The sequence below is a fragment of the Mastigoproctus giganteus genome, chromosome 4, assembly GCF_048544385.1.
Source record: "Mastigoproctus giganteus isolate SK-2022 chromosome 4, ASM4854438v1, whole genome shotgun sequence".
NCBI classification, from domain to species: domain Eukaryota; kingdom Metazoa; phylum Arthropoda; class Arachnida; order Uropygi; family Thelyphonidae; genus Mastigoproctus; species Mastigoproctus giganteus.
In genome coordinates, this window is record NC_143578.1 from 112,236,135 (window position 1) to 112,263,256 (window position 27,122).

Sequence of the window (27,122 nt, forward strand, 5' to 3'; positions counted from 1 at the left end):
TTGTAGTATGCTTGCATGATGAACATATTCATTTTGATGCTCCATTTCATGCATTGGATTTTTCTTCCTTCCTGGGCTGGATGGTCACTAAAGTAGTTGTGCTGAAAGCACTTCCAGTTGGTTGGGCTGTATGGTCTTGCTCTTCCTTTATGGCAGCCATACAGGAGACAGTGCCACTTGCTTTGCTGTGTTCCTTTGGGCATACCAACATAATCTAACATACGATGCCAACTACACGTTATCTGGTATTTACAGCGATTGTATTGTGTCACATAGCTACTTTGCATATTTGGGGAAAATCCCCGGAGCCGCCATACAAGGAAACACTATGTCCACTCTCTTCCTTGGGAGAGTGTCTCTGACTTTTTGAACTGACCTGTCTGCTGAAGTCCCGAACATGAGTGACTATAACGTGCCACATTCGATGCAGTATGTTCAATATTTCTGCTTGTCATCCTCATCCAGCTATGGAAGTGGACCTGTTTAGCTTTGGCTTTTTGCATTCAATGGTGGGTGGTAGTTGTTGGGAGTGACACCAGATGGCACCACTATGCCTCAGCCATCACTTTGACCTTTGGGAAGGTAAGTCAGATGAAGCAACTTTTGTGTTTTCTTCCCCCTTGCAATTTTTTTTTTTTTTTTGGCAGGATTCTATGTATTATGTATTTTACACATTTTAATGTTTTTAGTGCTTTTAGACTGTTACATTTGTTTTCTTGTTTTAGTTGCTGGTAATAACAGCTTCCTATACTGCCAACATAAATTCTATTTAGTTATCTTCTATAATTCAAGGATTGTTATTAATAATTATTTGGTTTTATATTTTTAGCTAACAGATCTTAATATTTTATGCATTTTTCCGTTATCTGTATTACAAGCTGACTTTCCACAATTAGGTGTGTCTGTGACATTTATTTAATCAAAAAAGATGTTGTTCAGTATAAGAATCTGTTAGTGCCAGGGTCTGCTTGAAGTAGATACTTTGTTGTTCAGGTTCTTACAGGGATGAAATTATATAGAAATGCTGAGAGCTGTTTTTCTCATCAATGTGTTGCAGTTTTCCTCTAATGAGATGTCACATCAGGAGCTGAACTTTGTTTGTTGCTCTTTATTCAGACTTTTGGTAGAGATTTCAGAATTTATTTAAAAAAAAAAGTTTACTGCCCTTATATTTACATTTTTAAGAACCAACAAAGGTGGCAAAATAGTATCTGCAAGTTTCTTCAGATATTTCATCTGCAGTTTTTTTACTCCAAGTTTTGCACTTTTCATTAGTCATAAGCAAGCAGAAGAGATAAGGTAGTCTCAGTAGGAGTTGTTTGTTATTTGGTTGTTTAGGAGCATTAGCAACTAAGGCCATATTGCTCTGGGGATATGTGGTGGTCATTCCCTGACCTTTTTACATCCTCCGTATTTGATCGTCATGGGCTCGAACCCCGGTCTAATCAAGAAGCGTGTGCTACGCACTGCTGCTCCTGCCCACCTGGCTATGGAGGCGCCTCTCAGTAGGAGTTGGTATTTTTCATTTGTGTTTCATACCTTGTCATGTTTCATGTCTGAATATCAGAAACTTGTGATCATGTAGTGAATCATCCATTTACTTACGAACTTTAACAGGATAATTAAGTGTGAGTTTTAGGGAAAAAAGTTATGATTTATTAATCCTTTAATTTGTAATTTAATTATTTAATTAATAATTTTTTTTTGCAGGGTGCTTTTGGAGCTTTACAGAAGATATGTGAAGATTGTGCAGAGGTTTTGGATAGTGATGCATTGAACAGACCGCTGAACATTTTGATACCAAAGTTTCTCCAGTTTTTTCGACATAGTAGCCCTAAAATAAGGTCGCATGCCATTGCATGCGTTAACCAATTTATCATCAATAGGACCCAAGTTTTAATGATGCATATTGATTCTTTTCTTGATGTAAGTTGGAAAATAATGCATTCTGTTTTTTATGCCTTTTTTTTTATAAAGTGATAAAGATTGAATTAAAATGAATCCATCCCTTTAGTTTTTTTTACATGTTTAAATCCTAGTATTCTAAAATAGAAAAGATGTGTATTTCTACCTAAAAATGAAACTTAAAATTTTTTAAATATTTAAAAAATATTTTAAACATAATACAGTCGATTCCGGTTAATTGGGACACATCGGGACTAGTGCATTTTGGCCCGATTAAGCGGCTGCCCCAATTATCCGAAATTTCACGTAAATAGTTAAAAATACAACGTACCCCCCCCCCCCTTTACAATTGGTTCACTGTACAATCAAATCACGTTACGATGGAATCACCTAAGTAAAGTACCGTTCACTGTATGATGTGTAGTAAGCGCTGTTCATTGTGATCACGTTTGTGAATTGAATTTTAGTTTTATTAAACAGCGATTCTAATTAGCGAAAATAGGAGGAATATTATCCACAGGCTATAAAAGTAAAGATATATTAAGCACAAATTTACCCTTTATTACCTTACCAATTAAAAAATTAAATGATACGTGAAAATCAGAATTAATACGTATTGTAATATGTACATACAAACAAGTTGACATTTCTGTTCACTGACATTTGTGGGGGGGGGGTATTAAAATTCAAAACAGTAAAAAGATAAGCAATCAATAACAAAGAACACGGCACACACAAATTGCAAGTAACACGATACGCGCAAGTGAGAACGGAATAATAAGTTACGAATCTTTAAAAATAGGAATGAAGAGAAGATTATGAAAATTAATTTTTTTATATGATTGAAGATTTCATGGAAGTGTAAACACATTTTACCATAATAACCCACAGAATTCCAGCTGTCGGTATTATCGCAAATTCAATAAGATCGAGTTTACTATCCGTTTATGATAGATTGCACTAACAGAAAAGCCCAATAAACAGGTGACTGCTAATTGTTTTATGGTTGTGACCTCCAGAAATCCGACCGAACCACGTGGTACGGTCGGAGACGATCGTAGGGTGATGTCCAGTGCTACAGTCTCCTGCCCCGATTAAACGGCATGTTGTCCCAATTAAGCGAAGTAAACCCGGGCTATTTTATCGATTGGGTTCTGTTTTTTAAGATTTGTTCCAAATAAACGGCTGCCCTGATTAACCGGTGGCCAAAATAACCGGAATCCACTGTATTTAAATACTGTATGACAGTTTTAGTTTCATTTGACCATGGAAATGGAAAGTTTCTCTGCAGGACTAGAGATAAGTTTAATTCTTGAATGTTTTCTTTTATGTAATTCTATATGTATATAATTAACACAGGATAAGTCAAAAGTAGCTTTACACATTTGTTGTCTTATGATTTTCTATTATAATATAGTTTGGGAAGGACATTATGTGGTTGTTATCCATTAAGAATTATTATTATGTATAATTAACCACTCTTTTACCACATGGAGTTTTTAATATATATTTTATTAAGCATAGCCTAAATTAATATATACAATAGTGTGATGTTTCGGGTATCTTGCCGATACCCATCATTAGACCATGCTGTTTGGGAATAGAGATAAAATTAAAAAGATGGTTACTAATTAGATTTATATTGAGCAGCTCTAAATTACAATCATAATTTTTTAATATCAGTTATAAGATGTATTAACAATTGGTCATTTCTAATTTTCAATAATGCCAGTGAGTAGATAAATAATTCTAAGTTATAATAGCAAATTGAACGTCTCTAAGATTATAGTTAGGACATAAAGGAGCAATTCTATGTTACTATTACACAATTATATGAGCAGAACTTGGTTACACTGAGAAATGTTTTTTTTTTATGTTACTTTACTTTTAGCCTATTTTATAAGATGAATTAAGACAAACAAAACAGATCTTACCTGCTGACCGCCCTCAGACCTGAAGAGAAATGGGAAAGAGGATGAGCCAGCAGTGCCTTTTATAGGCCAGGGATTCTTATAATTAGCCAATAGGTTATCCTAGATCCAGGAAGCTTGAAAGTTGACCTTTGACCACCTGCTCTGGTTCTGGGTTGCTGTTGACCTTTGATCATCCGTATGGTGTGCGGGCTGGTTCTGGGGGTCTGGAAGGGGTATGCAATCTGCAACTCTGGATGCCTTGCTTCTTTTTCTTTCTTGGGTCCTTATTTCTTCACTTATTTTCTCATTGAAGAGATGAAAATACTGTGGGTTGAACTCAACCCCCTGTGTTCTTTTAATTGCTGAGGATCCAAATTAATTTGATAAGAAATGCTTCTTTAAATTTTCTTCTGTTGACTATCTGTGGAAATAATACTTGTGTTATGGAAGTTCCAGGTGTCCCCACATTGGAAGGCGTGGAGAGCTGTATCAGACATTCATTCTGCCATACTCTACATCTTTTTTGTGCTCGTTTATTCTGCATTGTAGGTGTCTGTAGGATTCCTATATATATATATATATATATATAATGAATAAGGCAAATAAATTAACAATTATTATAGCAAGATAAACCGTTATTATAGCAAATTATACAATAAAAAACTAAAAACTGAAAGGCGGAGAAGAACTGATTAATGCCATCAATGAATTCTAGATAGAACATTACATCAGTCTTATTATGTTTGAGCAGTTATTAAACGTGCAGTATATTAAAGGCAAGTATATATAAGCTGGTGGCAACTAATCGCTATAATAGTTATAACTAGTCCATGGTTCTAGCTTGGTAGGGATATACATAAATAATGGAAATAACAAATATTGAAAGTACAAAATAATTAATAAAGCATAAAAGTAGAAAATAATAACTAGATACGTATGTCATGCCAATTATAGGAAGAAGGTGACACAATGAAAGAGACTTTATCAAGGGCTAACCCCTTCAATGTGTCCTCCTACAATTAGCGAGCTATCAGTTTCTGATATCATCTGCCTGTTAATCCATGCCGAATGGTAATAAAATATATCAAAAAGAAGGAAGGCTTTAATAGTAGTAACTAAGTTAAAATTAGACGAATTTTGTGGTAGTTAGACGAATTTGAGGTGGTTAACAGGCTGGATGACTTTAGCCCGACCGATAGCCTAGACAATGAATCAAGCAGAAAAACGAATAATAGTAGTAGTTGAGAACCAATAGATTTTTTTAATAATATCTGTTAGTGGATGACAAAGGAGCAACAGCTAAAAAAGGAGAAAGGATATAGGGTATAAGAATAGCAATAGTACCTCAATCCCCCTCGAATTACTCTAATAGTTCATGAGGTAAGAACAGTAGAAGAAGATAGCGAATAGTTAAAGTAAAGGAAAAGTAATAATGCAAATGTACGTCGGATAATACCGGGGGCGTAACTTCCCGTCCCTTATAGCAAGGGATCCTGGTATATCAATAGTATAATGCGGCAAAATTAGGATAATGTATAAAATAAAATATATTATGGAAATGAAGTGGACAGGAAAGGCTAGTTCCTAGATACTTACAACGTGGTATAACGAGAGAAGCAGACATACCTCAAAGAAGAAACACAAGAAAAACACGTTGTAGAGCACGTGTTGATTTATATATGGATAGCGGATGCCAGCGCCCTCGTACTGACATGTAGTTAGTTGAGAAATAATTAGTTTAAGACTGTTTAGCACACACGCCCTCTAGTAAACTTAGAGTAAACTCTAGTAAACGAGAGAAGCAGACATACCTCAAAGAAGAAACACAAGAAAAACACGTTGTAGAGCACGTGTTGATTTATATATGGATAGCGGATGCCAGCGCCCTCATACTGACATGTAGTTAGTTGAGAAATAATTAGTTTAAGACTGTTTAGCACACACGCCCTCTAGTAAACTTAGAGTATGGCAATATGGGGTATTAATAATTTTAAGCGGCAAAAATTAGAGATGAAATAGGGTAAGAGGTTCTCATAAGAAGCGAAAGAAGAAAATGGCTAAGGGGGAAGCCAAGAATTAATTACTACCTCAGAAGCAAATACAGGTACAACTTTTTCAATGAGTGTAAGCTGTATTAAATATGCTTCTGAGGCAGTGCCTAATTATTTACATATGTACAGGCTCTGTAGAAACCGTCAACCATAAATAATCCAGTGGGTAAAGAGTTAGTTCCGCAAAACTTTAGGTATAATATAATCATGGTCAAAGTGATTGTGGTATTTATTTAAGGCTATCAACATAGCTGTATGTAGGTTTATATTAATGAAACATTCCAGGAATCCGTTCTCAGATAACTTGTGTTTAAAATCGATAAGTGTGCTGATTATATGTTCTGCGTTATTGCATATTTTTATTATTCTAATGCTCTGTGACACAATTATATTTTTATGGATTCTTAGTGAGATATTTGAATGCCAGTTGGTGAGGCAAATAGTTTTAAATCCAAACGTATTACGTTTGTCGTAAACGTTGGTATCTATATTATTATTGTGCACCTGTATGTTAATATCCAGGTAAGTGGCTGTTTTTGTGCTATCTTTATTGGTAGCAACTATTTCTAATTCCGATGGGTAATTATTGCCAAATTCGGTAACAAAGTTGGGATGATTAAAAACGATTAGATCGTCAATGTATCTGTACAAAGTTATGTCCTTGATAATATTTGTTTCGAAGTAGTGTAGGTAAAGATTGGCAACCAGACTGGAACTACAAGCACCCATTGCAATCCCAGTTTTTTGCTTGTATAAATTGGTACCATTGTAGATGTAACTGTTGAAGATGCAAATATTTATCAAATCATTCCAGTATTGTTGCTTACAAGGTAATATGCTATTATATTCTGTGTAATAGTGACTGAGAATGTGTTTTAAACTATCGTGCGGAATACTGGTAAACAGATTTTTCAAGTCATAAGTGCTGACATGTTCAGTGGTATGATTGTTGTATATTAAATATTCCAGAATTGGGTTATTATTGAGGATAACTCTAGAGTTGTCAATGTTATTAAAAATAATACTTAGTAGTTCAACCAGTTTTTTATGTGGAATCTTTGCGTAACTGTTCCTGCAGGAGGTAATAAATCTGAAACAAGTAGGTGTTTTGTGGAATTTTGGTATAAAGTATACATATGGAAAATTAGTGTTAGGGTTACTTAGTTTTAATTTTTTATGTATAGCCAGTAATTTTTTCGTAATGGTGGTGCTTTTAATGGCTCCAGTTTATACGTAGAACTGTGGTTCAGTTCGTTAAGCACAGTGGTAGTGTAGAATTATTTGCATATGAAGCAGTAGTTGTTGGCTGCTTTGTCTGTGGTAGTAATGATAAACATAGCCTGTAACTTTTTTAATTGTTGCTTTACTTTGCCCAAGTCAGAGGTCTTGGCAGGCTGTATATTTTTGTGTAAGACACCAAGCTGTTTATAAATAGTTTGATAAGTGAGGGATATCCATTTTTGGAAAGCTTCTAATGGTATATTATGTTTATATGCCAATTTTAGGCAAAATTGCATGAGGTCTTGGTATATTTGTTTATACATCTTATTGGTGTTGCATGTAGTGCTGGGCCTGAATTTAAATCCATAGGAAAGTAAGGTGCGTAGTTCAGGTTCAGTAATGATGCTAAGGTTGCCTGTAATAATGTGCTTGTGATCTTTGTCCACATAAGCATGATATTGAGGCAAATGGCAAAAACATTCGGCCTCAATATCACTCCTTTCTAGGTTGCAGGCAACCTGCTTATAATTACAGACTGTTAGACCTATTGGTTTGTTGTAACTGAATCTTGTACTGATTTTTAAATTGTTAATTGGTAGATCGTGTTTGTATATATTCATAAGTTTATTAAAGTTTATATGATCCAACAAATTATAGGTGAATTTAATGTTAATATGTTCATTGATGGCTATACAATACTTACTAAATCTGTATTTAAAGATATCATTGAGTAAGTGATTCAGATGTATGTTATTATGATTGTAGGTAGCATTGATTTTTGCTTCGGCTCTAAGTTTACTCAGTTTTAAACCGAAGATGGTATCATGTATATGTTTGACTGGTATGATAGGTTTGTCCCATGAACTTAATACATCAGCAAATCTGCCCAGAGTAATGGTGTTAGTGTGTGGTATTTTTGAGGTATTGGAAGTGTTGTTAGAGGTGGCTTTTACATTTTTGAATGTAGGTCTTTTGACCATGTGGAATAGGTTGTAGACACAAGCATCTGTTGATATATTGGTGTAACAATGCCCATTAAATGAGCTGTTTAATCCATAAGGATAGAGTGTTTTATATTTCAGTATGTTAATGTTTTCTAATTCTAGCCTGGAGCTGTAGTTATGCTCTATTTCTAAAATGGTGATAGTGATGTCCTTAAAGTTATGCAACTGGAAATGTTGTATTTCTATGTCTTTTAGGTTGACATTATTTTTGATATGCGATCTGTGCGTATTAATTCTGAAGTGTAGTTCACCTCCAGTTTGTCCCATGTATTTAGCAATGCAAGTATTGCATGTGATAAGGTAGACGATGCCACTGGCATGGCAAAAGGTAGGAGCTTCAGCACAGCTAGTGAGATGTTTGGTATTCATAGAAGGGCAAGTTTGACAACGTGTATTATTGCAGGTGTTGAATTTTAAGAGATTATTTGTAGGAGATCTATCCTTAGCCTGTATGGTAGCTGGTTGCGTGCCATGGTGAGTATCAAGGTCTAGTGTGTTGTTATGTGTAGTACAATCCGATGCCACAGCAATATTGGTGTGGCGGTTCTCCAGTGGGCCTAAGTATATATATATATACACACACTTGCACAACCACAATCTGTCTTATAGATTGGACTTCTAGGATTGTCGGGGTTGGACTTGTTTTATGATCTGCTTTATGGAGGCTGAATTTTTGTAAAAGGTGAATATACCGAATTTCTTGGCTTCTTTTGCTATTCTGGTGTTAATTGTTGGTATGTACGGTACACATATGGAGGTTCTTCTTCTTCTGTCAATGTTAGGTTGGAGTTGTGTGATGGACTTGGAAGTGTCTATGATGGCTTTTTTGATGATGTGCATCAGATATCTATTCTTTATTGTTTATAGTTCATTTTGTATGTTATCTTCTTTGCAAATTCTGTAGCCTCTTCTTATGAAGGACTTTAGAATGCCTATTTTCGTGGAGAAAGGATGACAGGATTTATAGTTTAGTATGATGCCTGTATCTGTGAGTTTTTTGAAAATTTCCATATGTAGTTCTTTGGGTTTTCTTGAAAAAAATGTCTAGGAAAGGAAGTTGGCTGTTGTCCTTTATTTCCATTTTGAAATTAATTTTTTGGTGGCAATTGTTGAGAGCTTCAACAAATTTTTGTAACTTATCTGTACCATGATTCCAGATGGCTATGATGTCATCTATGTATCTACATCGGAATTTAGGTTTTATCTGTTGGTTTTCCAAGAAATTTTCTTCAAATTTCTCCTCTCCTGGCAGAGAAAGTGGCTGGATACAATAATTGTCATGGAAGGGAAGGGTGGTAAAAAAAAAAAAAAAAAGAAGAAGGAAGAGACAAATGGAAAGGTGGGGGGGAGAAAGAACAAAAACTAATCAGGATCTGGCAGTTGGAGACAAAATTTAGTGTGCCAGTATTCATCATATTGCAGAATAGCGGGCATCCTTAATAGGATGTATGTGGGAGCTTTTCTTGCAGTTGATATTGGGTACTGCAGTAAAAATATGGAGTCCCCAAAATCTTGAGACAAAATTCTGTCTCAATGTTTCAGTTAATCATGACAAGGGCAGAACAAGCAAAAAAAATTTACAGCAGTTAATCATGACAAGGGCAGAACAAGAAAACAGTGTTGAACATACTAATGGGAGTGAAAGGGCCATCTTGTTAGAAGAGCATATTGTGTTGCTGGAATAATTTTTCAGTCTATATCTTGATACCTGGGACTAGTAATTTTTCTTTCTGAAAAGGAAAATGGGCCTTACACCTTTCTGCAAATTTCAGTACAAAACATGTTATCTTGGATGTGTTCTAAAACCATGTTGAATTTTTGAGTTCCTGAACCTCTCACCTTGTGTGTATGTTCTTGCAATGTGGAACATGTACTTTCCACTAAACACATTGTTTAAGCAGCTCTTTGTCTTTTTCCATCTTAATAAATATGTCTACACAGAATGTTTGAAATCAGAACTTGTCTTCAGCCATAATGCCTTTTACCATCTACACCTAGTTTTATTAATAGATTAGTTTGAATTCCTATAGTCATGTAGGTTGGTTTATTTTTGTATTTAGATAAGTATTTGGAAAGCTACAGTTTAATATTCAGATAGCCTTTGTTATAGATATTTTGGCAGGAATTTTGTACCTTTCGTTTGCTAGCTGAAATGTAACTTCTTCTGTACAGCCTGTGCCATGTATTCTATGGCTGGTCTAGTAGCTGGACCTAGCTCATCTGGCTATTCTTTTCTTTACAACCGATGTAAGGAGCGCCCCGAAATTACAACTTGGTGCTTTACAAGAAGAAATTGCGTTACCGAAGAAACGGGTACTTGCCCTAGAAACAAATGTAACTGGGAGCTCATCAAAGATTCAAGTACCTCCTGACCTGAAGTAAAAATATGACCAGCCAAGTGATACCACCCTTATTTGGGGCCGAGAAAGAATAGTCAAGTGCAGGCTGCTTTAGTCAAAGGTGATCTAGTTCTGTTGGGAGACTCTATTGTCAGAGAAATGGGTAACCTTTTTTGTAATAAAGATAGATGGTCCAGAACCAGTGTGTGTGTTTGCCAGCAGCAGCAGTTGATGATGTTACCAACAGATTTTCAGATTTTAAGGAAGGCAAAGAGAAAATTATTATTCATGTGGGATTAATGATTTTTTTTTCTTGGTCCCTCTCCAATACTATATTTTGATATGATTCTATTTGGCCATGGCATGTACTTTATGTTAGAAACAGAGGACACTATATTGTTGTTTTGTACAATTCTGGTGGTTGACATTTGAAAACAACACCAGGATTATGTGACATACGACAATATAATTATGTATATATATATTTTGTATATAATATTGACTTATTTCTGTATATATGTACAGTGAAACTTCCCTTTAACGGACAGCCACAGGGAACGAAAATGTGTCTGTTAGAGAGAAGTGTCCGCTAACAAGAAGTCTGAGGGGAAAAAAAAAAAGAAAGAAAGAAAAATCGTTAAATGTTTAATGTAAAATTAAATTAAAATATATACAGATTTTGAACAATATTTTTGTTCAAAATACACAAGAGATAAAGAAAAATCGTTAAACGTTTAATGTAAAATTAAATTAAATTATATACAGATTTTGCACAATATTTTCGTAAATAATATACATACAATTGTGCTATGCATATTATGACTTTATCTTAAGAAAAATGCATACAGTAATCACTTATTTTCTTCTGCACCTTCTTCCGGCTGATAATTTTGTTTTCAACATTTGTTTGGAGCGAAGAAACCATCGAAAGTCCTTCAGTATCTTCTTCAGCGGCGAAAAACATTTTAAACGATTGATTTGTATGAGTGCTTCTTCTATTTTCATCGGTGGTTCGTCGTTAATATGTTCTTCGACAGAATGACCTCCTTCCATTTCTTCATCCTCACGAGGAACTTCTTAATAAATATCGATGATAATGTCGTTGATATCTAGAGCACTATCTTCTGTAGTGCGGTTCGAGTCTATATCTTTGTAGCGAGGGTCACTTGTAGCTGAAGTGTCGTACATTATCAATAGATGTTGAAGTTCTTGTTCTTCTTGGTGCTCCACATTACTGTTCACAACTTCAATTTTTGCGTTTGAGAAGCCAGACTTTACAAAACAGTTCACGACAGTTTGTTTTCTAATTGCATTTACTGAAGGGAAAATCCATTGAATCGCATCTAGGATGCTGAGTTTATTTGCAAGGTCACTCGCACATGTTACATCGTTCATGTTTGCAGTGAGATGTCTTAAAACACGTTTTCTGTAGTGAAGTTTAAAATTTTTTATTATCCCTTGATCCAAGGGCTGACACTCTGCAGATGTGTTTGGTGGCAGAAAAACGATTTGAATGTTGGACAATTCAATGTGCGGGTGAGATGCAGCATTATCCATGAAAAGAATAATTTTTCTGTTTTGACGAATCATGTTTTGGTTAAAGTGACTTATCCATTCGCTCATGATATCTCGTGTTATCCACACTTTTTTATTAGACTTCCAGTCAACATTCAAAAGATTCAACTTTATGCCCTTGAAACAACGAGGATTTTGTTGTTTTCCTATAACAAGAGGTTGTTCAAAGTCTCCCAGCATATTTGTACACAATAGTACAGTCAAGCATTCCTTAGAAATTTTTCCGCCCTGGCACTTTTCGTTTTTCAGACTCATTGTTTTTTCAGGAAGAGCTTTAAAAAAACAACCCTGTTTCGTCACAGTTGTAAATATCCTTAGCTTCAAAATCACGACATAAATCTTCCAATTTGATGGTCCACTCTGTTACAACCCCAGTATCAACAGATCCACCTTCACCACTTACGGTTTTCCAAGAAATTTTATGCCGAGTTTTGAACTTGTCTAGCCATCCCACAGAAGCTTTGAACTCATTTACTCCCATAGATTTCGCAACCTCCAAAGCCTTTTCCCTAATAATAGGCCCATTAATGGGAATTTTTTTTAGCATGTTCGCAACAAAACCACTCATACATAACATTGTCAGTTTGAAGTCCAACAGTTTTTGGGAATGATTTTTGAACCTGATCATTTTCGTGTTGCCAAAATTGTTTGAGCAGTTCATTTTTTTTTTTTTTTCTTTAGGATGTCGCTTACCTGCGTCTTCCCGATTTTGAATTTTGCAGCGAGATTGCGAACACTATTTTTTTGCCGATCATACGCATTAATGAGTTCGACTTTATCTTTTAAAGTTAAATGTTTATGAGAAGACATTGTGCACTTCACACGACACTGAACAAAACTGATAACTGAAACTGAAAAAACGAAAGGCTGACCATATTCCCCCCCGCTGCACACACCGAATTCATCAGAAGTTTTACACGTGCCTTAAAATTCTTGAAAAAAGATTTAAAACCGCGACGGAAACCTTGATAAAATTCAGAGAATCGGAAATAGAAAATAAACACACGATTGAGGCAATACCTGGAAGAAAAGTTCCTAGAAAAAGGGCCGTGAATTCTCCTGCAGTCCGTTATGGGGAGATCAAATTAAGTGCTAATCTAAACGAAACAGTGCAGATTGCCTGTCCGCGTCCGTTACAGAGTGTCCGCTAGACAGAAGCTGCAAACACGTTAAAACCAATGGAGGTGAGTTGGGGAATTTGAAAATGTCCGTTGTAAGAGATGTCCGTTAATGAGAGGTGTCCATTAGGAGAAGTTTCACTGTATTAATTTTTTTACCCCTTTTTTCTCTTTTCTTTCTTTTTTCTATTTTTTTACCTCTCTTATCTGTACAACCTTTATTTCTTATTCCCTTGTCACTACAACTTTTATTTACTTATATATACACACAGGTAACTCTCACATAACATGGTAGTTAGGTTCCCACAAAATCTTGTGTAGTGTGAAACCGTGTTATACGTGACTAAGAACCAGTACAAAAAGGGAGGGGGATTGAATTCCAAAATCTAACAAAAAAATATATTTTTTTATAACTATCGGAAACTTAATTTTTATTAAAAATAGTAATAACTGAACAAATGCCTTACAAACTGTGATACGTATATGTCAGATAATGTATGTTCATTTAATTTTCTTCCTCTTCATTACTGCTAAGCACAATCAAATGAGAACGTTTTCTCTGTTGCAGAATATCTTCACCTTTTGAACTTTCTTTTGCAGCATCTAGATTTCTTGTATCTTCTGCTCTTTAAAAAATCAGTATTCTGGAATTGTTTGCTTTTGCTTGATAGACCTTTGTAAATTGCATGGTATGGAGCTAAGCATTTTTGAAGCTCCCTTTTGAACTTCGCATTTCTTTCAGTTGAAGGATCTGTATCCATAAAATAAGATTCTCATTGCTTGACTAAGTTTATGCCTTCCTGTTTGCTTTTTAGTGTAAAATTTGGAACTTCAAAATTTTCATCTGCGCTATCATCTGAATTGATTTGGTTTACCTTCGATTCTATTTCCACCAAATCCGCTTTGCCAGCCTCTTTTTCTACCAGTAATTCGTGAATGTCTTCAGTAGTCATGTCATCAAAACCTTCTCATCTTACCGACTTAGCAAGTTCTACTATTGCAACGATACTGTTTTCTGCTGATTAGACCATATTTCCTGAATGAACTGACTCTGGCCATATATTTTTCCAACACGCATTTAATGCTGATGGTTTTACTTGAGCGATAAAGCTATGATTCCGATACAGTCCACAATTGAAAAATGTTTCCATGCCTCCACCACTTTGGTAGATACAGAATCAATTTTTTCCAAAATCCTTTGTAATGATTTTCTATTGTAATGAGTTTTATAGGTAGATATAATGTCTCAATCTAATGGCTGAATTAAAGAAGTTGTATTAAGTAGAAGGAACATTACTTCAACATTTTGGATGACTTAAATCTTTTGGATGGCCTGGCACATTATCCATTATTAATAAAACTTTGAAATCTAGATTTTTCTGCTTTAAATAGTTTTCCATAGCTGGCACGAAACAATTGGGAAACCATTCTTTAAATAAATTGGCAGTTACCCAAATTATTTCAAAGTTCCTTAGGCATAATTTAGAACTGGAATTTAATTCACAACAAAGAAATTATTCCAGTACGGTTCTTAAGAACAAAGTTTAGTAATGTATACCCGAAAAAATTTATAAATGATCAAATAAAAACCAAAATAACCTTACAAAAATCTTAAAAGTCATGAATTGCACTCTTCAAGTTAAAAACAAGCTTTATGGTTTAAAACAAGCACAAGTTCAGTAGTAGTACAGAACCTAACATGGGGATTTCCCAACAAAATAAAATACAGTAAACCCCCGCTATTCGCGGGGGTTACGTTCCTGAGAAATGCCGCGAATACTGAGTAATGGCTCTCATAGTAATAAAGGGGTTCTGTTCCAAAGTATGAAATATATAAGAAAAACTAGTCTAAAAATTTGTCTATGTATGTATTATATGTACCTTCATAATATGACTGTGTACATAGTGAAATGCAAGCATAAGGCATCGATATGAAAATAAGAAACAATTTAATATTAAATGTAATATTTATTAGAAATTTAAAACAAATCTTTCAATCCAGCGCCTTTGCTATAGCTTAAAAACTTATCCCGCCAGTTCTATCAACAGTTTCGCTAAAGTGTTGATAAAGGCGTTTTGCCCATTCACGAATGATGAAAAGGGGAATTTTATTTTGAGTTCGGTCTTCTATCCACAGATTTAAAGCCTTTTCCATTTTTTTCTAATTTAACATCACGAGTTACAGAGCAAATTTTTGAAGCAATTAGTGCATTTTTACGGACACTACGGCGGATTTTTCCTTCCGATTTCTTGATTGAGCGTACCGTTGACTCATTGATTTCATAATGTTTTGCCACTGAGGAGGCACTTTCACCATTAGAAATTTTGTCTAATAACTCAATTTTATTCGCTAATGTCATCACCTTCTTTGATCTTTTCACATTTCCCTCGTTATTCGTAGCCATATTTTTGTACGGGTTAGAAAGAACTTGGCCACAATAAAGTCACCTTCTTCCATTAACACACTTGAAAAAGTCTGTTTTACGCAAAACGGTAGATTTATCACTTTTGTGAGCATATCAATTTATAAATTGATAAATTTATTCAATTTATAAGCATATAAATTAAAAGCAAACGACGAAACCCATGACAAGCGCATAGCACATACTGAACAAGGATTAGCGAGAAACATCCATGCTCACGATTTTGTCACCCCTCTCCCCCACCCACTGAGCGCTGTTTTGACTGGGAAAGATGATTTTAGCCACGCCCATGTTTTTTATGGCGGAAAATGTTCACGGCGCTTTAAAATTCACATTTTTAATATAAAATTCACATTTTATATTAAATCAGTGACCGTGAAATCACGAATACAGATACCGCGAATAGCGGGGGTTTACTGTACTGGATTTCCCCCTTTTATTTTTTGCATAACGACTAGTGAGTCAACAGTGGAGATTCATAAAAACAGAATGGAAATGTTGAAAAATTACATCTAACAAGCGCACAAAAGCTCAAAAATATCATGTTATAGGAGGCTTGCAATTCTCTAACCGTGTTAGAACGAAACTGTTTTATATAAGTACCGTATTGTGTGAGGATTGCCGTAATTTATCAATTGTGTTAGAGCGAAACCATGTTATACAGGGATTGTCTCTCTCTGTATATATATATTAGTCAATTTTATTTAATGGTATCTATCTGTAGGGAATTAGGTGTATTAGGACCAAACTAACAAGTTAGTAAAAGTAAACTAGTTTTAGCCTGGAAGGCCTATATAAAATTATATTAATGAAAACGAAAATAAAAAACGATGATGAACAATGAAAATAACAATGAAAAATGACAATAAACAATGAAAATAAAATTCTAAATAACATTCTTCCACTTGGTCGTCAGTCTAAAGTGGAAGAATGTTATTTACAATTTTATTTTCATTATTTATTATAAATTTTTATTGTTATTTTCATTGTTCATCATCATTTTTTATTTCCATTTTCATTAATATAATTTTATATAGGCCTTCTGGGCTAAAGCTAGTTTACTTTTACTAACTTGTTAGTTTGGTCCTTATACACCTAATTCCCTACAGATAGAGATACCATTAAATAAAATTGACTAATATAATTTCATGCATGTATAATGCCTAATTGCCCTATGTGCAATAGCATTTAACGTTGCACACCTGACAGGTACCTATTACTGTAAACTTTACCAAATATAATTTTTATAGTCTTCAGTAAGAATGCAATATATATATTGTGTTATAGATATATATATATATCACCACTTATATTTATTTTCTTATTATATTTTTTTACTATTTTTCTTAACTGATTCATTATTCTAATATATGTAAATCAAATGGTAGTAGTGGGTTTTATGTGCTAATGCTGCGCCCATACCACTATCTATATTATTTTATTTATTTGTTTATATAAGCTGGTTAAGCTTACATTGTATCAAGTGATGTGGCTCTTCTCCAGAGTGCTAGTCTGTCTGTTCTATATTTTATTTTTCTCTGCATAAGGACTACTGTTATTCAAATCCTCTGCATTGGCTGTTCGATCAGGGGATCTTCGATCAGTCCGCCTTTGCGGTGATTTGTCTAACGATTGAAATGGTCAGTCTATTTTTGTTATTTTGGTTTTATTTTATTGTAGTTAGTTTAGTCTCTATTTGTGATATTTCACATAATTTGGAACTGCATCTTACGAGGGGGTCGCTGTTAAATTCTTATGTAATTGGCTCTAAATTTTAAAATTGATTTATTATTTTTAATTGGATTTTCTAAATTATTTGGAGATTTTCTGCTACAATTTTTAGTCTTGTTACCTATTCTTCTCCCTCCTTGTTTATTAATCGTTATGTGTAATTTATTATCTTCGCTCAACAGTTTTGCCATGCTACTGGCATTAGTTTTGATTTACTATCAGTTATATGTTGAACGTCATGTGGAGGAATGTGCATTTTGCTGCCTCTAATGACAGCTTTATATTTATTTTCGTATTATATTTTTTTACTATTTTTCTTAACTGCTTCATTATTCTAATGTGTGTATGTACGTACTCCCCAAGCAAAATCATTTTCAGATAAACCCTGATTATTAAAATTCATTTACTTGATCTGCAGAGGTATTCGCTGTAAGTTAAGGCTTTAATTGGGTGGCGGCCATAAAACAACCCTCCCTTCTGGCTCAAATGGTGAGATGGTGAATGTAACATGTGAACAACAGTGTTTCTTTGAAAAGAAGCTTACACAAATCATCTGCACAAATCAAGTCGAAAAATGTAGCCTATTTAAGAACAGAAATGGAAAACAAGATCTTTTCAATGCTATGAAATGCAATGCAACGCAATTCTATAACAGAATTTGTGTCAATTATGGATAGTGAAGGAGGATCTAGCAGGAAAAAGATATCGAAACCTGAAAACGCTGCTTTAAAGAGTGTACTTTTTGTGTTTTCTTCAGAATCGAAATTTAGTTGAACCAGTGTCTGGCCCTGTGTTATGAAAAAGCATTGGATTTTAATTGAAAATTAAGTGGTAATGAAGATTTTAAGGCAAGCACAGGTTCTCTGAAAAATTTTAAACTGAGCCATAGTATACGTGAACTAGACATTCAGGCAAGACACTTTCTGAAGAGGAATCGGCAGCGATGTCCTTTAAAAGTAAGTTCACTTCAATTTAGCAAATTACGAGAAAGAAAATGCTTATAATGTTGATTAGACGGGCTTATTATGGAAAGCATTACCGATAAAAACCCTAGCCACTAAAAGAGAAATGCCTGCACAAAGTTTTAAAATGAAAAAAAAATAGCGAGTTACGATTGTTACATGTGCAAATGCCACTGGGAAGCACAGATTGTCTGTGTTCGTTATCGGTAAGTCGAAAAAACCGAGAGCATTTAAAAATCTTTCTAATTTTCCTGTTTTGTATAAAAATTATAAAAATGCCTGGATGGATGTTTCTGTTTTCCGAGATTAGTTTATAATTTTTTTTTTTATTTAATTAATCTTAATTATTTAATTTAATTGTAAGGTAAGATTAAATTTACCAGAAAAATTATCCTGAAAATTTTCTGGTTTGATTATTTGGAAAATTTGGCTATCCGGAAGATGTCTGACATCAGTTATTTCGGATAACTTATGCTCTACTGTAGTATCTATAAATTATGAAATAGTAGTCAGCTGAAAGGTAAGCCAAGTAAGGAGTGAAAAAAAAAAAAAAAAAAAGCGGTAGTAGCAACAACAAAGAGGGAGGTGGAGTAGCTAAATCTCATTAGCTAAGAATAGCCATGGGTATTACTGCATTTCAGTCATTAAAGTAAGTAAGAAATTGTAGAAGGAATGTGTTTCTGAAATAATTTAGGTAAATGGTACCACGACTGCATGCAAAACATCATTATAAATGGAGATGCAAAACCTTCCACAACACTTGACCATTATGTGAAACAATAAATTAATCAACAATAAATTAATGAAACAATAAATTAATCAAATAAAAGACAACTGATCACCGAGCTCCATCTCATCAGCTAAGAATAGCAATGGTATTACTGCATTTCAGTCATTAAAGTAAGCATAAGAAATTGTAGGAGGAATGTGTTCCTGAAATAATTTAGGTAAATGGTACCAAGGCTGCATGCAAAATATTATAAATGGAGATGCAAACTTTCCACAACACTTCACCATTACTGTGAAACAAATTAAATTAAGACAACTGATCACTGAGCTAAGAATAGCAATGGTATTGCCGCAGTGCAGTCATTAAACAAATCACTGCATTACTGACCTGACAAACAAATCAACCCACAATGCAACAGATTTTTGAGTAACATTACTCAAAGGGCTGCCATTACTTAAATCTGTTGCATTGGTGGGTTGATTAGTTCATCTGTCAGATTGATAGTGAATTAAATTAATGTTTGAAGTGCTGTGATTCTATGGCCATTGTCACCTTGTGGCCTTCTGATGAGATGGGACTTAGTGGTTGGATGTCGTAATTTATTTGTTTCCCAGTAATAGTAAATTTATGGTAGGTTTTGCATTCATTTGTAATGATATTTCATGCAATTCTGGGCTGAAGCAACAAATTTAGCATGGCAAATTTTGAAACAATTACAACAGAAACTTAATTTAGTTATGCTTCCCCCCCTCTTCTTCTTGTTGATGTATGCCACTTTTCTTTTCTTTTTCTTATTATTTTTTTCTTTTTTATTCATTTCCTACCTAGTAGTCAGCCATTCTGCTGACTGCTATTTTCTAATTTACACATCCTACTTTTATATACATTTTATTTAAAAATTAAAAAAAAAAAAAAAAAAAAATGGCAATGGGGTCACAGTTAAATATCTAGCAGTTATGCTCAATGAAGGCAAAATTATTTCTATACTTCAGGATAGAAATACAGTCGAACTTCCCTGTAACCAATTCGATAAATCCGGCGAAAAAATTCATTATAGAGAAATTTCGTTATACAGAGAATATCTTTTTTTATTAGAAATTGCTATCTAATTAGAAAATGAAAACGAATCTACATTTATTTTTAATGTATTTTATTTCCAAAACATACTTATTTTAATTACGTTTACACAATTTTTGCCGGTAAATATCACAAATTAAAAAAATCTGTAATTTTCATTTGCACAGTACAATTAAAAAATTGTCTGATTGTCAAAGAAAACCTCACATTTGTTCAGAGCATTAAAAACATTATCAGGAACATTTTCACAAAACTGTAGACCCATACGAACCGTTTTAAAAGCGTTAATCATTTCTTCACGAGTTGGCTTTTCTACGGGTTGTTCTGATGCATCTCTTCAGCATCATCGTTAATTTCTTCGTGAATATGGTCGCGTCTAACACTGTTCAGCAGTATTTCATCTTCGTTTGGATGTTCCGCTGTGATCTACATAAACATAACTATCCAGTGTTATTTCATTTTCGATGTTTCCAGACGATTCTAATAATGTCCAAAAGTGTTTCAGTTGTGAAAGGGGCAGTTCATCTTGTTTGTCCAGTCATTGTTCGACTTCTGTATTCAATGCAAATCCCGCTTCCGAAAAACAATTTTGAATACTGTATTCAGTGACATCGTTTACCCAAACTTTTGCCAGTTCAGAGATGCAATCTGTAAGGTTAATTGTAACCTCTAAGTTTCTATTTTCTGATAATAATGAAATTTAAAATTTTTAATAATGCCTTGGTCCATTGGCTGGAGTTTTGACGTTACATTTGGTGGTAAAAACAACTTCGCACTTTTTTAAGTTTGGCAGAAATATTGGCAGGATGTGCCGGACAGTTGTCATTTACCAGCACGATTTTCCTTTTTTCTTTTGTTATACGCTTGTCTAGTTTTAATATCTATTCTTCAAAAATATCACTTGTCATCCATGCTTTTTTATTAAAGGTGTAGTCAACTTCCAAAGATTTTGTGTCCCTCTTGGGTTTTTTGATATTCCGACAACTAAAAGTCTTAATTTTTCACTTCCTGTCATATTTACTCCAATTAGCACAGTGATTCTTTCTTTGCTTTGTTTTCCGCCAAAACATTTATCATCCTTAAAAGCAAGTGTTCTATTCGTAACATTTAAAGAATAAACCCATTTCGTCAGCATTAGAAACATCCTTATGCTCATATTCTTCCAAAATCTTCTTTAAGGTATTGTTCCTCCAACTGTTGCAATCTTCTTTGCTTACATTAACACTTTCTCCACAAATAACCTTTTCCACAATTCTGTGGCGCTTCTTAAATTTATCTAGCCACCCAGTGCTCGCATTAAATTCTGTATGTCCAAGGGACTGTGCAAATTTCAGAGCTTGTTGCTTAATTATTAGGCCCGATATTGGGATATTCTTTTCATGTATCATTTGCACCCATTTTAGAACAGCTTTATCAACATCTTCCTATATACACAACTTAATTCGCTTCTTGTCTGCTCCTCCTTCAATTGCATTTAAAATTGATTCTCGATTTTTTTAAAATCTTAGATAAACTGCTTGCAGATATGCCATATTTCTCCGCAACATCTTTTTTTTTTTAAACCCTGGTCAATATCATAACAATCTTTGCTTTATCATTAATACTTAAATACTTTCTCTTCGACATTGTTTTTGCAATTGTAAAAATTACTGGACTGCAGCTCTTGCTGATACATACACTGCAAACTTCGCTGCGCTGGCCATATACTGAATATACTCAATGACGTTCGCTTGCCAATTCAACAGTATCACTCACTTTGAAGAAATATACGACTTTGTCAATTTCTTTTATTCTGATTTCATTCATATATACACGAAAGAAAATTTATGATTAACGTATGCTGTATGTTACTTTTCAGAAAAAAAAAAAAAACAAGAGCATATAGCCTATGTGATTGATAACGAACAAAAAAAAAAAAAAAAAAATTCATGAAACCATCTACTGGTGGGGGGGGATCCAGTTAGACGAGAACGGACATATCATATAATGATTGACATGAAGGTCACGTGGTACAGTTGAGGTGAGAAGCGAATGTCACTCAGTAGATGTTACTAAAAACCGACTATGATAGCATTCTATGTGTTGCCGCCGCAGCATGCTAAAGGTTTACCGCAGCAAATTTTGCTTTCCCCTGAGCCAACATCAATTTACAAATCTACCCTATTTATTGTAAAGTTTACGACCACTTTTAAGAAAACCCATTTGGTTTAATAACTGTAACAAAAATGAAACAAAGACCCTCCTACGGCCATCAACGGCCACTAAAAGGATGATTATTTAATTCCAGATGCTAATGCGAAATTTCGGAGGGAAGGAGGCCGTATATTTGAGCGGCTGTTTAGCAGTAAATGCTTGAAAATCTTCAAAAATGCTTTTACTAATTTTTTTAAAAATTTGTTATAGAGAGAGACTAACACTTTGTTATATGGGGTTAATTTTACATGTAATTTTGTTTCAAGGTGCTTTGCAAGAAAAATTCGTAATATAGAGAAATTCGTTAAATAGAAGTTCGTAATAGAGAAGTTCCACTGTATATAGCATCAGGCCTTGGGTAACATAATAGTTCAGAGGGTTGAAATAAGTAGTCAGAACATTTAAGTATATGAATGAATGCTATAAATTTAGCTTGTACTCTAGTTTTGTGGGAGTATAACTTCCCATGTGCACTAGTGACATCTCTGGATATTACAGTTAGTATGCATTTAAAACATTGTTATTTTAATAATTTTATAATTTGTCAGTCTTTTGGTTAATTGGTATACAAGAATTTGAGCAAGAATTTTCTTACTTTAACAATTAGTTTAAGACCTATAAATAATTAAATTATTAAGATTATAACATTTTTTTTAAATTATTAAAAAAAAAAAACAAAAAACCTCTCTTCCAGTTATTGTCCCATTGCATTCAACTCTACTCTTCTCTCCAAAGTAAGGTAAAAATCCATGAACTTCCAACTCTTAAGCTATATTGAAACCCTTCTATGTGATCAGTGATTGACAATATGGATTCCATCACAATTGATCCATTGGTGATGTCTTGACTTATGTTGCTCAACTTTTGACAAATTTGATGTAAAAGTATGGCAAAGCTCAAGAAGCATTTCCTGATGACATTTCCTAGGCTTTTGATTGTTTGTCATAAAGCTATTCTAAACAAGCTTTCATCTTATGGTTTTGTCTTCTGTTTTTGACAACCGGGTAATCAGTTTTCTTGCTGATTGCTAATTGTAGGTGATGATAGATGGCTTTCTGCCTGCAGTAGTTGGAAAGTCCAGCAGTAGTTGATTTTTCCAACTGCTGCTGCTGCTGGTGTTCTCCAACTCTTCCTCTTGTATGTTAATGACCTTCCACTGACTGCAAATCCTCCCCATGTTTTTGTCAATTTTAGCACACTACATTCTACCTTCCATTTTGAGAAGCCTTGTTCTTCACAAACAGTTTCAACTTTTTGAAATTCATTGCTGAGTCCTTTGGTGGTCATCTGGTAGGTAGTTCTTCAGTGGATGGGTTAAGGAAACTTGTTAACTTCACTCCTAAAATATATATCACATAAAATAATCTATCTACTCTGTATCTGCTCATTTTTGATAACACTCAGATTTGTTGATAAGATCATATAACTGCATTGGCAATCACCCAGGCTGTCAAATTGGCATTGCAGTTTTTGTTTGTGTTAGCACATTATAAAAAAAAAAAAAAAAAAAGTTTTTTTCTTCTGCATCAGAAAAACTTGGTTTTCTTTCTCAGTTTTACTTTTCCTCTCAAATGTCTACTGAATACAAATCTGAAATTCACACTACTGTGGGATATTGTTCCCACATTTGAGATGGTGCCTCAAAAACATCTCTTAAGTTCCTAGATGCTATCCAAAAGAGGGAAGTCAAGTTAATTAATGACCCTTCTTTGCAAAAGCTCTCCACTGTCGGTCACATAAACTTCAGTTTCTGCTGCATCCTTTTCTGTAGCTATTTCCAAAAGCACTGTTCTTCTGAATTGATGTCTGTAATATCACTACTCTCTCCCAAATTAACCAAACGTGCTTTAGCTAGTCAAAGCCCGTTCAGAGTTCAATTTCAAACTCATAGAACTAACTTTTCCCCTATCTCGTCTACTTCTGGAACACCCTTTCTTGTCATGCCTATAAATTATAGTCTGTCTATATAAATGGCAATTGAATGAGTAAGTATCTTCTGTCATCTTAGCTTTCAATCCACACTTTGTTTTTAGCAATTTTTTTTTTAAGCTGACTGATCAGTTTTTTTACTCTAGACAGATTATGATTCAATAAATTATCATTATCAATCTAGGAGAAGTTTCCCCAGTCCAGAAAGGAAGTATGGAAAGAGCTGATGATTACTCTAGGTCATTGAGTTCAACTTCATTTGTGGGTAAGATATGAGGCTGTGGTTAAGCATATGATTTGATACTCGGCTGTCTTGATAGTAATATCCTTAATGGCATGGGTTTGTGAAGGGCAGGTCTTGCCTAACTATTCTGGTTAATTATTATGATTAAGTCATAAAACATTTGAATTCAAGAAAAACTTCGATATTTATTAACCTTGACTTTAGTAAAGTTTTCATATCGTTCTTCATGAAAGGATATATTATATGAACCAGTTGAGATTGTTGTTTCAAGTACTGATGCACAAATTTTGCACTTTGTTAAACCTTTTCACCATTATACACTAAATTCATTTGACACATCACATACTGGTGATGTTGCTAGCAGGAATATGATTAAGTATTCAAACATAACATAGTAAAGATGCAGGATTCATAAATGTACAAATGTGTTCACTTCTCTTTCTTAGAAGTTGTAATTTAGTATGTATGTATATCTGTAATTCAGAGGTAGCTTTACTGTACAGCAATATCCTGCATAGCATTGATAATTGGTACTGAAACTATTCCGTGTTATGTGAAACCGTGCTGATTGAGGTATAATTATAATGGGTTTTAATTGAATGTGTACCAGAGAAACAGTCTACAAACAAATTATAATAAATCTATAAACAATTTGCACTTGATAGCCAATTAAAAGGGTTTGAAATTTAAAAAATATTGAAAAAATTTTATTAATGAAAAGGTAACATCACGAGAGATGAGAAAAAAAGCTTTAAAAAAGCAGTTGTTTATTTAGGTATTTCAATAATGAAGTCTGGTGAAGCTGTATCTTCTTTTTCTCAGTGTACAGTCTTTGTAGCTTCGAATCCCATCTTTTAAAATTTGCCATGTCTCTATGCTACGTTCAACATTCGTATCTCCATTCGTAATCGCCTCGCAGGCCATGTCAACCCCCAAAAAACTTTCTCCAGTTCTTCTGTTGAAAATTGTTTTGGTGGCACTTCAGTGTTATCCACTTCAGAATTGTTTTCCTCTTCTGCATATGCAGTTTGCTTGTCAATTTCAAGGAGAGTTGCATCATCTAAGTCGCAGGTGAGTCAGTGCAGTCACACATGTCCAAAGTTTCGCATCCAAAGTCTTTTCCAACCTTCACAATGTCTTTGGAAATTACCTGAACTTGCTATTCAAAACCAGTGAAATAATTTACCAAGAGGGGCAAAATGTGTTGCCAAACAGAATGCATGTTGTTGGCAATGATTTCTAGCCAAGATGCAGATATATTTTCGATCATATTTAAAGAGGTAAAAAATAAATTTTGAAATGAAAAGTTTGAAAAACTATCATGTCATCTCGTCAGGATGGATTAAAAGTAGCATGCGCATGTGCATGCGTAGCATGCGCATGTGCCTGATAGACAATAGAGTTGGCACTGCAGCATATATATATAGTACCTGTCTAGGCTATTGAATGAGTTTTAATATGTACAGTAAATTTTTGACTTCAACTTAATTGAAAACCGTGTTATAGTGAAACCCGTGCTGTTTGAAGCCATGCTAAGCAAGGTATTGCTGTGCTTTACTCTGTTATGAATTAAATTTAAAATTTTTTCTGAAGATTTTTGTTTTTTTGGTAGTGTAGCTTCATAAAAGGGTGTAAGTCAGTCTTCATTTTGCTTCAAAATAAGCTTCTGGAATAGAGCAGTGTTTTTCAAAATGATCATTTCCCCAAATTATTAATTCAAAATTTATTATTTTAATTTGTTTTTTAGTATGTTTAATTAAATGCCTAATGAGAATTATTGTTCTTTAGAATCTTTTTCATCTAGCATCTGATGAAGATCCAGAAGTTAGGAAGAATGTATGTCGTGCATTAGTAATGCTTCTAGAAGTTCGAATAGATCGCCTGATCCCACACATGCACAACATTATAGAGGTATTTCTCTTCTGGCTTATTTATTTATTAATGAAAATTTGAATTCCAGGAAAATTTTTACCACTAGAGTTCATACATTTGTTATAAAGTTATAATTTGAGAGAGAGATTCAGAACTTTCAATAGTTTGAAGCATTTACATTAAAAAAGTTGTTGCTTTTTTCTCAATCTTTTTTAGAGTCACAGTGCCTTAACATATATTTTTAGGATTTTGCAGAATTTACCTTTACTCCTGCTGTTTTTCTTGGGTCTCTTTGACCTGAAATGGAATTTAATTCTCAGCAACTTTTATGTTTTTTTAATATTTTTCTCCAGTATTTAATGATTTTGTTTATAATCAAGTAAAATGGAAGACTTGAAGTTTCCCAAAAACACTTTGTTTTATGAGTGAAATTGTTAGTGAAGTACTTCTTCAATCAAATGACTTGAATTCAAGAAATAATATTAGAGCTTAATTAGTTTTATTTTTGGTTCATCGTTGGCTGTATGTTAAATGTTTACTTAAATTTATAAATGCTTTGTAAAGTGTTTACTGTGTTGCCAAACAGGTAGTTAGTAATTTAACATTCCCTGACAAGCATGTTGTTGAATTTTGAAAGTCAGTGTGACAAGTTTGCAGATGATACGAAGGTTGGCAGGGTTGTTAATGACACTAATGACAGTACACTGCTGCAACAGGATCTAGAAAAGTTGAGCAGATGGGCTGAGAGGTGGCAAATGAAGTTTAACCTTGACAAATGTAAAGTACTACATATGGGAAGCAGTAATCCCAGAGTAACGTATCAACTGTGTGGTAC

At 34.0% G+C, this 27,122-nt stretch overlaps 1 protein-coding gene across 5 annotated transcripts in view; it reads left to right on the plus strand.

Moving 5' to 3' along the window:
• The window catches only part of Tnpo (transportin 1), a 563,147-nt gene that overhangs the window by 81,918 nt on the left and 454,107 nt on the right, over positions 1–27,122 (plus strand). For all 5 annotated transcript variants that reach the window (XM_090372882.1, XM_090372884.1, XM_090372886.1 and 2 more), the window contains 2 exons: positions 1,711–1,926; positions 26,204–26,326. In XM_090372882.1, the coding sequence (XP_090229008.1) occupies positions 1,711–1,926; positions 26,204–26,326 (339 nt within the window). The remainder of the gene's footprint in view (positions 1–1,710; positions 1,927–26,203; positions 26,327–27,122) is intronic.